Genomic DNA, 11,942 nt, shown 5'->3' with positions numbered 1-11,942 from the left:
TGTCAAAGCTGGCAGGGGGATGCTGGGCAGAACGCTTGGGGAGAGGGCAGTCCCCGCAGCTCCCAGGAGCTGAGTGACCCACAGAGGTGACAGACTACAGAGTGTCCAGTGACAGAGTGTCCCTCACCACCCAGACAGTGCTGCTGGGGGCCCCTTGGGAAACCTGCATCCCTCCTGCACACAGCTGCAGCCGCTTCCCCAAGAATTTGCTGACGGGTTTGTTCTGGGCAGGAATTTGCTGTGGGGAAATCTGAGCCTGGCGGTGTAGGCCCTGCTTGGCACACGGGGTGGGGCCTCATCCCCAACAGGGTCCCGTGGGATGCAGCCAAGACCCCACTGAAATACACGTGGAGCCAGGGTCAGAGTGGCAGGAAGCAGAGATGGGCATTGAGCTGAAACACAGGAGATTTGAGTTATGATTAGAATCAGCCTTCATGCCCTGAGAGCCATCCGGCAGGCCAGCAGCCCTGCTGACACGTGCTCTGCCCTGGGCGTCACGCAGCCTTCCGTCCTGCCAGATCTGACACAGCGTTGAGTCATCTGGCCCACGGCCTCTTTTCCAGGGTGGGATTTTGCTCATCAGCCACAGCCCGTTGGAATCAGCCAGGACATCAGCCCAGGGCATGGCTGGGGCAACCTGGGATGGGCATGGAAGTAGTGATGGGTGCACATGTTAGAACCCAGGAGGGATGCCACAGCTGAGGGAGCATCTCAGGGGATGATCACTGGGGATAATAGTGATGAGAGGCAGGTGGAGCCTTCCCACAGCCCTGAGATGTGCTATGTAATGAGGTACACTGACTGAACCATAACACAGCTCCTCATTAAGCACAGGTTAGATCTCCCACCCCCCTAATTCAGAGCTGCTGCAATTTATTAGCACATTCAACAGTCTCATTAAGCAGGAGGTTTAATTACCTGCCAGGCTGGGGCTCCATCTTTTTCCCAGGGCTAAGCTAAGCTGTTTCCAGGTGCTGGGTTGGGCAAGGGCAGCACTGGACATAGGGATGTCCCAACTAAAGGGCACAATTTCTACCAGCTCACCCTGTCCAAAATGCTCCTGGAGGTGCACAAAGTGGTACCTCAGCCCCGTAGCTCCCAAAGCAGCCTCAGCAGCGCTCCTCCAGCCTCAGCTGCCCCAAATCCCACAGCTCCCAGCCCAGCCATGGGGCTGGGGGCCGCCAAAGGGGAAGCAGAGCCGGCAGGAAGCCCCTCGGCAGCACAAAGCCTTGTGTATTTTCCATCCTTCGCCTCGGCCAGATTTGCAGCATGCCTGAACGAAAGCTCCGGAGCCCAGAGTGGATTTGCAGCAGGGTTTTGGAAAGCAAAAGCAGATTTTTGTGGTGTGGAGAAAGAAACCAGATCCACTGAGGGGTCCCGGGATGGTTTTGGCTTTGCAGATTTGCCGCAGAAGCAAATCCCACAAATTCTTCACAGGGAGCTGGGGGGGGGGGGGACGGACGACTGCAGCCTCCCCCAGCACAGCGCTTACGCTCAGCCTAGGACAGAGGCGGGTGCCCCACAGATCCCACCTGGGGAAACTGAGTCACGGGGGCTCTGGGAGCTGCGCGTTGCTGACGGATGGAAGATCCCGGCCCGGCACCCGGCAGGGAAGGGGTGGCCGCCAGCGCGGGGCCCGTCCGGAGCTGGGCCGGAGCCCGCGGGGGGCGTGGGGACTGGCGTGGCGCTGACATCACGGCCGGTGGCAGCGGAGCCCCGCGCCGCGCTGCTGCCAAAGCCATTGTGCATCGCAGCCGTCGGCGGGGCCCGCACCGCGCTCCGGTAAGTGCTGCCGCGAGCGGGACAACCCTCATAGAGATTCAGGGTAGCGTTGCATCGTCTGCCCCTTTCCTGGCCCCTTTTCCTGGGGTTGGAGCTTTCCTCCCTGCAGTCCAGGGACAGGGAGGGAAGGCAAGCAGGACCCCCCCCCGCCCCTTTTCCCCCGCTGCCTGGGGGTCTCCGGTTAATGGGGCAGAGCTCTGCTCTCCTTTTTTTAATCCGGGGGGTAACAAATCCTGTCAGGCTGGCTTTGGGCTGCCTTAGTCCTGCTCCTGTGGGGCTATCAGGGGGCTGAAGCCCTGCCGGGAGCGTGGAGGCTCCCAGAAGGGGGTCAGGTGCGGCCCCCCATGCCGGATTTTACCTCTCAGCCTCCACTTGCTGCAGGGCAGATGGCTGTAACTTCACTCTGCCCCTCCAGCACAGGAGTTGAAAGCTGGGGGCTGGGGGAGGGCACAGCTCATATGGACCTACACATCCTTCCCAGCAGAGATGGGATGTCTGAGGCCGATCGGCCCCTCTGCTTGCTGCGGGAGAGGGGTTAACTTAGGCTGGGGGGTGGGAACCCCGTTGTTCTCGCTTCTGCACCGAGTTCCCTGGTGCTCAGCCACCAATGTGATAACTGTGGAATTTGCAGGGCTTTCCTGGTGTGGCTAGATGTGGGGCTCAGAGCAGGGAGGGGAGGACAAAAGCCAGGCATGAGTGGGAGCATCCTCCTGGCTCAGCTCCCCTGGCTTGGCTGCCTCCTGCATGGAAAGAGCCCTTCGTCTGCTTCTCTGGGCAGTGATGGAGGGAAAAATCCTCGTGACTTTTGAGGAGAGGTGAGAAAAGGAGAGGGATACCTGGCTCCAGAACTGCTCCCTGTGAGGAGCAGAGCACAAGGCAGTCGGGAGAATATGAGGCAGCCCCTCAAGTGGGATTGCAACAGGCTGGGCTCTACCTGCTAGGGGAGAGGGCTGAAGCTGTGGGTATGGGTCAGCATCCAGTCAGGGCAGCGGACGAGGGGGTTGCACAGCAGCACATTTTGGGGGTGGGAGCTGCTTTTGTAGCGTGGTAGGAAGCGGAGGGCCCCAAGATGTGGCACATCACACAATACTGCTATCACATGTTCTCTTCCTTGCAGATCGAGATGGCCGCTTTGCTCTGACCCATCCAAATCTCCACCCAAGTGATGCTGGAACCGGGCTCTGGGAGCGGCCACGAGGATGCCTGAGGTGCTGAGCTCCTCCTGCCTGCTGCTCTCCCTGCTCACCCTGCACTGGGCTTGCCTCCAGCCGGGCCGAACTTTCCCCAGCAGCGCCGAGTACCTGCAGCGTGGCTGGCAGCGGCTGCTGGAGGAGGGTGAGGGCTGCGCCGAGTGCCGGCCGGAGGAGTGCCCGGTGCCGCGCGGCTGCCTGGCCGGCACGGTGCGGGACGCCTGTGACTGCTGCTGGGAGTGTGCCAACCTGGAGGGACAGATCTGTGACCTGGACAACACCAACCACTTCTATGGCAAATGCGGGGAGCACCTGGAATGCCAGCTGGAGGCTGGAGACCTGCAGCGCGGCGAGGTGCCCGAGCCCCAGTGTGCCTGCCTGTCGCACCAGGCGCTGTGCGGCTCCGACGGGCGCACCTACCCCCAGATCTGCCGCTTCCTCGAGTCTGCCCGTGCCCACCCCGATGCCAACCTCACCGTGGTCCACGAGGGTCCCTGCGAGGCAGGTAGTGTGTGGGGAGAGGGAGCGCGAGGATGGGAGGTTGGCTTCAATATTTCAACCAGAGGCCCCTCTGCAGTGGGTCTGGTGCAGGGGGAGGCTGTGCCAAGTCGGCTCGGGATTTATGGGAGGCGGTGAGCACTGCTGGCTGGGGCAGAGCCAGGCGTCGTTAGCGAGCTTTTGGCTGCAGCGTGCATGGAATGTGGCTGGGGCCAAGGAACGCCCCAGGAACGTGGCTCCTTCATGGAAAGCTGGGCCAGGTCAGTGGGCTGCACTGCTTCCATGTCCCATTTGAAGCCATGTGTGTGACTATGGGCTTGGGACAACCCACTGACACCACTCGCTGCAGCTGAAGGAGGGGATCGGGGTTGACTTTGTTTTCTGTATCTCGTGGGATCTTTGAGCTTTTTCCCTCTTGGCTGCCCATAAGAGCTGGGACAGGCACAGGGAGAGGAGAGGTTTGTGGCCAGGACGGGAGACCCAAAGGCTGCATCACAGGGGAACTCCTTGTGCAGGTGGGGGAAGTGAGGCTGGGAGGGATTGGAGCCCTTCGTGGGTCACTGGCGAGCTGGAGAGTGACCTTCTGCAAATGTGGGTGAGGAGAGGGGAATGGGAAGGGTCCTGGCATCACTACCAGAGCCTGATACCCTCAGCCCAGTATGCTTCCCTGTCTCCTCTCCATCTTCCATTCCCAGAGCCTCAAATCACCTCCCCTCCTTATGATGTGTGGAATGTCACTGGCCAGGACGTCATCTTTGGCTGCGAGGTCTTTGCCTACCCCATGGCATCCATCGAGTGGAGGAAGGATGGCACAGAGATGCTGCTGCCGGGAGATGACCCCCACATCTCTGTCCAGGTGAGTGGTTGGCACAGGGGGGATGGTGACCGAGATGTGAAAACATCTCTGATCATTGCTGAACTTGCATACACAGGATGCGCAGGGGGATCAGCCTGGTTCATCTCCACTTACCATGCCTGCATCCTGCCTGTGGCCAGACCAAATATAGCCCTCTTGGGTCATACCCAGCTATTACAGGGTGTGGATGGAGGCATCCTCCATCCCTGGCCACTGTACTGAAATAGCTGCCTGCAAACACAGCTGCAGCACAGCTGGGGCCAGAGGAGGCTGTTTCTTGCTGGGGACAAACAGGACATAGTACAGTTGGCGCCAGGGAGCTTAGGGCTGGCTCCAACCCCAGAGCAGTGCTTAATAGGGTAAAGAGAGCTTCTCCACATCCCACTCTCACCTCCCCAAAGGGTCATCCCACGGGGGTTCCTTCACCCTGGGGCTCACTGCTGTCTCTCCCTTTGCAGTTCAGAGGTGGCCCCCAGAAGTACGAGGTGACCGGCTGGCTGCAGATCCAGGGCGTGCGGGTGACGGATGAGGGCACGTACCGCTGCTTCGCCAGGAACAGGGTTGGGGCTGTGATGGCAGTGGCCAGCCTGACCGTCCTCACTCCGGGTGAGCAGAGGGAGGGGACCTTTGGGCAGGGCACTGGCTTTCGAGGGTGGCAGTGTCACAGATTTCCCGTGCTGCTGTTTCAGACCAGCTCAACCTGACGGGCTTGTCCTTGCCGGAACCCCGTGCCGTGCCTGAAGACTACGTGGACAGCGAGGAGGAGTACTACTAGCCCAGCTGCGGAGCTGGCACTGGGCAGCACTCGCCCCAGGGTGCTTTGGGGTTCAGGGATGGATCCAGAGCACATACTCCAGCCCTGAGCAACTCTCTGAACACCTCTGTTTTGGGCTGGAGACACAGAATCACAGAATGGCCTGGATTGGAAAGGATCTCAACGATCATGAATCTCCAACCCCCCTGCCACAGGCAAGGCTACCAACTCCCCAATTTAATACTATACCAGATTGCCCAGGGTCCCATCCAATCTGGCCTTGAACACCTCCAGGGACAGGGCATCCACAACCTCTCTGGGCAGCCTATTCCAGATGACAGTGTGGCTTGTGTGTCACCCTAGGGGCAGAGACATCCAGAAGCTTGCTGCCAAAATGCCCTTCTTTCCCATTTTGTTCTTAACCAGAAAAGTAGTGATTTGAGGCAACATGACATTTGTGGTTTCACCCCTGAACAGTGTTGTCCTGAAGGCCCACGTGGCCACAAACACTTTGGCTTTTTTGGATTGGCTTTATGCTTCTTCTCCCAAGCAGCTCTCTGTGCTGACATCTCAGTGAGTGATGAGCCAAGTGTACACTCAGGGCTCTAGGCAACCAACAGGGATCGTCCCATGGGGTCCCTTCAGGTTGGCTGCTCTCTTTCCCTTTCTTCTTTCTTCCCTTCCTCTTTCTCTTGAGAGCTGGCTCAGACGATGCAATTACAGCATCAAAACCTGAGCGAGCAAATAAAAGGGGTTTGTCTGGAGTTGGCAGCGGCCCAAAATTCCTTCAGCCGGTGAGGCTGAGCTGGTCCCCACCCCATGCTGCAGCCAGCAGTAATGCCTCCCCAACCGCACCAGGTCCCTGCACCTCTGTGGTGGCTCCTGGGCTCTTTCCATGATGGTGAACCCCATGGAGCTGGGACAGCCTTAGCTCCTGTGCTGCTTCTGCTGTTGTTTGGGCCATTTCCTCCACTGCTAATCCCCTCTCTGTTCTGTACACCGAGTGTTTGGTGGAACTGGGCCATGCTGTGGCTGTGGCTGCAGTAGGGAAACCTGAGAGCATCCCATGGCTCGGAGCCACCTGGCCCTTTGTTGACACCTAGCCATGCTCCTGTGCCAGCTCTGCCTGTGCCACTGTGTCACCAGGCTGGTGGGGACTGAGGGGCTGGAGCCCATCCATAGGGCGGCAGCTGCAAATCCAGGTCTCTGCTCCCTGCAAGGCAGTGGGGTTGGTGTCCCCTGTGCCACTGAAAAATTAAAGGAGTTGATATCGCTGTGCGCCTGGAATCGGTCACTGCCACAGAGCATAATTGAGGTTATTTGTTGTCTCTGAAATGTTTGGTCAGCTCTGCACGGGTGCCTCCTTGAAGGGATGCATAAGGACAGTGCTTAGCTCTGGGCACCTGGAGGGTCCTGGGGATCTGGGAAGCCTTGCTAATGTGGCCACCAGGTGCACATGTCACAGCACCTCCTATCTGTCCAGGGCACCCCATGATACCAAAGGCTATCGCAGGGCTGGGGACAAAGGAAAGGGTCCCATCCTGCCGTCATCCAGGGATGTGCTCTAAAGGAGCGATCAAACCTCCACCAGACCCAAAGCCCTATAGGGTACATGCGGGGTTGGTGCTTTTTGGCCACCCCGAATGTTTTGGCTGCTCTGCTTGTGCACTCACAGCTCAAGCTCTCTGGAATCAGTTGCTTTCTGCCACAAATCTGCAGTTTCTTGAGCCCGAATCCACAGTGCACCCAACCTCTGCTGCTGGGTTTTTTCACAGCCTCTTGCACGAGGGCACATCATAGTCCCCAGAACGCTCCAGGACCAGGGTGGTGACTGCCCAGGGGTGACCCGAGGGTGTCCCACTGCCCTAATGGACGCTCTCAATGCTCGTCCCACCCTCGCGTTCTGGTGCTGCCAGCGGCTTGTTCAGGCGCACGCATCCAGAGTAGCCACCGAATCGCGGGGTGGGAGCCAGGAGCGGGAGCTGCAGCCCTCCCAGCGGCTGCCGCCGTCCTTCCCCGGGCTCGGGGGGACCGCAGTGCTGTCCCCATCCGCCGCCGAACAGTGCCACCTCCCGGCAGAGCCACCGCGGGACGCGGGGCTGAGCACCCGGTGCAGCTCCCTCGCTTGGCCGCGGGGAAACTAAGGCACGGAGCAGCCAAGCTATGGAAACTCAAGCATTGCGGCCACCTGCGCGCAGGACCTCTGTCCCCAGCCTGTCCCCAGCCCTGGGGACAGCAGCATCCCTTGTATCGTCTGCACGGTGACCCCTCCTCGCCCCGATTCAGGTTGAAGAAGAGCACTTCCCTGCCTCTGCCCTGCGCTTACGCTGCCTGATAAATAAAATGGAAACAAATCCTCCAGCGTTTGCAGCAAATGGGTCTCCACGGGGGGTGGCTTTCAATAATTCGAATGCCGCCGCAGCGCAGAGCCCATGCCAATGGGTTTTAATAAACACTGCCGTAATGTGACATGCAATTTATTATTCAGCTTAAAACAGGAAGCAAAGAGTTTAATAACTGCGGCAGGTTGCCGTCTCTGGCACTGCGAGGTGCTGGCTGAGAGGGGGTGGCACGTCCCCCAAAGTGAGGGGCTGGGGTTCAAGTATGCTTTGGGGAGTGCTGGTTTGGCTGTGTCTGATGCTTGGGGGGTTATCTGGGCAATGTGGGGGGTGGCCTTATCGCAGGGCTGGCTGCTGTCTCTCCTCACGGTGTTTTTGGCCCTGGGGCTGCTCTCTGTCACTTCTCTGGTCCGTAACAGCCGGAGGCAGGCGGAAACGGGAGCCTCCGTGCCTGGTCCCTGCTGCTTCCGAAGTGGGGGGATCTGGCTTGCAATTACCATGCCTTTGGCTTGGCAGGCCTCAAAGTGTGAGTGATGGCAGCAGCCCCTGCACCCGTGAAAGCTGGGGGGTGCCTGTGCTCTTTCACAGCCTGCCAGCCCCACGCCCTGGGGAAACTGCAGCTCCTGGGTGAACAACCTGTAAATTCACATCCCAGATCTGGGATGTCCTGAGCGTGCAGTGATGGTTTGGAGCACATCAGAATGGGTCTCCTGGCCTCGAGTCACCCCAAACTCCACCTCTCTCTCTTTGCCACCCGCCCATGGTTATGGAAGGGTTAAGCTGAAGGTCTCAGCTGAGCAAGTGCTCTCCGGGACATCCCGCAGCTGCCCAGCCTCCCCTCTGCCCCTGCCCTTATCCATCTCTCTTATCCACCCGGGCAGGATCAGGGTGCTTCTCTCTGCCTCCTGATGAGGAGCAGAGCTGGCGGAAGTGGGGATGGGTTCCACAAAAAGGAATCCCTGTTCCTGGGTCAGGGGGCCAGCGTCTGGGCAGGGACATTTTGTCTGTCCTGTGCCAGAGCATCCCTAGCAGCATGGATGCTGCCTTGGATGTGCTGTTTAATTAAATGTGAAGGGCTCCCGTGCTTCAGCCCTCACTGCAGCCTGAGCGACTTCAGGAAAGAGGCCTTTTATTAAAAGAGAGAGAGGCTCTGCCAGGCAGCCATCAAACAGCACATTTAATTGTCTCGGCTTGTTTAGCTGTCGTGCAGGGAGGGATGTGCTCTCAGCCAGGTCCCCAGGCTGTGCAGCTCAGGAGGATTGCTGGGGTTGGAGCTGCACCTGGGGTACCAAACTCACGGCTTCATCCTGGGGGAGAATATTTGGTGCTGTGTTTGGTCTCTGGGCTGGGCCAGGCTAGAGCTCAGCGTTTGGAGAGGAAAACAAAGATCAAGAGGGGGAGGAAATGTGGGCTTTTATCAAAATCTCCTACTTCAAAGTTGTCCGGCTGAAGTGCTCCCCTTTGGTTTAATTTGAAGTGATGTTTCCTTCAGCGACTGCAGTAAATGGCATCAAATGAGGCTGAAGCGGCCGGAAAGCCTGGAGAGGAAGTGTGTCCTTTGGGAACGGCTGGAGTCAGACCTTCCCTGCGGGTTCAGCCGCAAGATGGGGACAGGAGATGGAGCTCCTGCCCTGTCCTGGGGCTCTGCAGAGCGGCTTTGGGGCCAGCTGCTTCCAGCCCCATTACTGCAGTGTTCTCTGCCCCTATCCCACTGGGGCAACTCCTGATTTTGAGGGTGATGCAGCTGCAGCTCTACCCTGGTGCATCCCCCAGCTCGCAGCCCCTGGGGCTTTGGCAGCCCCTCCGCATGGCTGAGAGCTAAACCAGACCGCAACAAGCTGCAGGCGACTTGCAGGGGAAGGGGCACAAATCCATCTTCCTGATGGAGCGCTCTGGGCTGCCTTGAAACTGAAGAGGATATTCCCTTCTCCCTGCTCCCGTGGCCAGGGAATCGCCCCTCTTTAGAGGCATAAGAAGGATGAGCAGAGCCGTACTGTCTTCTTCCAGCCTGGCATCCCTGCTCCAAGATGACAGGTCACTTCTTCCTCCCCATGCCCCTCCTCTACCTCCCCCAGCTCCGCTAAGCGCTCCTGGCTGCTCTGGGATGATGCAGGCAGGCGCAGAGTTCATGGGAGCCGTACCTGTGCTTTGTCTTCATCTGTCACCCCTGCTGACAGTCAGATCCATCTTAAACTGGGAGCGAGAGGGGAAGAGAGGGAAGCAATAATTAACCTCTGTGCGGGCCGCTCCCGAAATGCCGCGCTCTGGTGATGCACGAGGAGACGGCAGTGACACTTTTATTGCTGCTCCAGCGCTGTGCAGCGCGTGGAGGAGGTGATGTGGCCGGGCTGGGACACCTGAGGCTTTATTATGGCAGAGGATCCACGGGCACGTGGCTCAGTTGGGGTGTGGGGCGGTGGTCTACATAGGCCTTGGGGGGAGATTTGGGGCTCTAGGTTGATGTGGTGATACATAACATGCAACTGGACCTTGTCCTGGCACTGCTGGGACTGTCAGAGCAGTGGCAGTACTTTCCTGCATACCGATGCCCATTCAGCAGCTGTTGCAGTTTCATCTATTAGAAAAGTGAGAGCAAATCAGTGCCAGCTATGCTTGCAGCCAAACCCCAGGTTGTGCCAATCCAAAGGGGCTCTTGACACAGCCAGGGAGGCACTAAGCCCAGGTGGATTGGCATCCTGGCAAGGGCAGCACCCTGAACTGCAAGCATCCCAGTGAGCCCCAGAGCAGAACACAGCTACTGCGCTGAAGCAGATGTCACCTGTATGAGTTAGAGATGGGGGGAAACTGAGTCACGGAGGATGGGACTGATGTCTCTAAGTCTCATACATTTTCCTCTTCTAATTGCAAGAGCATCTGCTGGGAACCAGTCAGCAGGCTGAGGAATGTCCAGCACCAGGGAAAATTAGCCAGTTTAGCTTTGCAGGGATATTTTGCCAGGGGCAGAGGGGGAAAACTCCTCTTAACACCATAACCAACCTGTCAGGCTGCAGGCAGGGCCATGCACAAGTTCTGCCAGCTCCCCTGCGTTGAATTGTGCAAAGTTTGACCACTCCCAGCACAGATGGGGGTTTAATCAGCCCCGGTTTAAGCACATGGGTGTTCAGTGCTAATCCAATTTCCCTCCATTCATTAGGATGGTTATTCATCACTTGGGAATGATGAAAGGCTGCGGGTCCGTGTGGGTGCTGGGGAGCAGTACTGCTTGATGCCAGCATGAGGCTGAGCATCCTTCCCATACTGACCACCAGCAGGGATGGGGATGGTCCCTCAGCCCCTGAGTTGCACCAAGGAGCGAGCTGGGATTGCTCTGCTGGGGTCTGGGGCTGAGTTATCCTCAGGGTCACCCAGCAGCTGGTTGGGATAGGAGCTGATCTACATTGGAATGTACCCAGGTGGAGGGATGCTGGTGGGAGAGGAGTGGGAAGACATTTCCATGTCCCAAAGACCTCGCATTACCATGGAGCTGCCTCCTGGCGATAGGTCTGTGCTGTGGCCTCTCTGGCTGGGAGCTGGCATGCAGGGTGCCCTCCTCCCTCTGGACCTCAACACACGTTGAGGCCCTGAGATTACCCCATTGGTTTGGGAGTCTCCTTTGCCTCCATTCTCACCCATTCCCACTTCTCCTTCTCCTCCATCAAGCACTGATCCCACCACTCGAACCCCAGCTCATGGCACCTGTGGGATCCCCCCAAGCCTCCTTCCATCCAGCACCCTCTTTTCCACGCTGTGCCCCAGCCACGCAGAGATGCCCCAGCACCGGCACTCCTCTACCTTCCGAATGGGGCTGGTGGTTGTGTTTGATGGGAGCAATCCATCTCCATCACTGTAATGACCGTTCCCATTAATCGGCCATAAACTAATAAAGTAAGCACTTTCCCCTCCATCCCCACCACCCCCCCTAAACTTCATTAAGTCTTTAGCACATTAATATGTCTTACTTAGTGTCTGCTTTGGCCTCTGATGTTGTTTTTTTTTTTTTATTTTCCCTCTCTTTTTCTGTGGGTAGCAGGGTTTTACCTGCTGATGCTATTCCCCACAGCCCTTAGGAAGCTCTGACAGCCTGGGCCATCCCCACGGCAGAAGCATGGTGCAGGCAAGTGGGGAAGAAAGGGAAAGGGATGGGGGGTGGCAGAGTGAGGCGGGGATAAAAGATCCCGTACACCTCCAAATTAAATTTGTGATGCCTGGCATCAGATGGGCCCGCAGCCAGAGATTAATTCAACTGATCAAGTTATAAAGAGCGCTGCGGCGGGTAATCAATCTTGGAGCTGTCAGGCAAATAGGCAGCAGTATTAACCTGGCAGAGCTCACACACATGCGCACGCACGCACGCAGAAGCCCTTTCAATTCCTTTTGCATGGAGAGTTATTTCCCAGTCTCATTGGGTTGGGAAGGGCTGGGGGAGGTGGGGGCAGCACCGCTTTGCTCTCTTGTCCCATAGCCCAGCAATGGCCCCATCGAAGAAGAGCGTCATCCTCCCCCTTTCCATCTCTAAAGGGTAG

The 11,942-nt window shown here is 58.0% G+C and overlaps 1 protein-coding gene across 1 annotated transcript; it reads left to right on the top strand.

The window, feature by feature from the left end:
• The first annotated feature begins 1,622 nt into the window (after positions 1-1,622).
• On the top strand, positions 1,623-6,354 carry KAZALD1 (Kazal type serine peptidase inhibitor domain 1). The gene is made up of 5 exons (XM_085229953.1): positions 1,623-1,782; positions 2,900-3,477; positions 4,166-4,326; positions 4,785-4,932; positions 5,016-6,354. Exons 2-5 carry the CDS (start codon positions 2,982-2,984, stop codon positions 5,099-5,101), a joined length of 891 nt encoding a protein of 296 aa, XP_085086079.1. The 5' UTR covers positions 1,623-1,782; positions 2,900-2,981; the 3' UTR covers positions 5,102-6,354.
• The last annotated feature ends 5,588 nt before the right edge of the window (positions 6,355-11,942 follow it).

Source organism: Meleagris gallopavo, chromosome 8 (genome assembly GCF_905368555.1).
Source record: "Meleagris gallopavo chromosome 8, MGAL_WU_HG_1.1, whole genome shotgun sequence".
In the NCBI taxonomy this organism is placed as follows: domain Eukaryota; kingdom Metazoa; phylum Chordata; class Aves; order Galliformes; family Phasianidae; genus Meleagris; species Meleagris gallopavo.
Note: the sequence above shows the minus strand (reverse complement) of the source record. Positions and strands in the feature narration are given on the sequence as shown.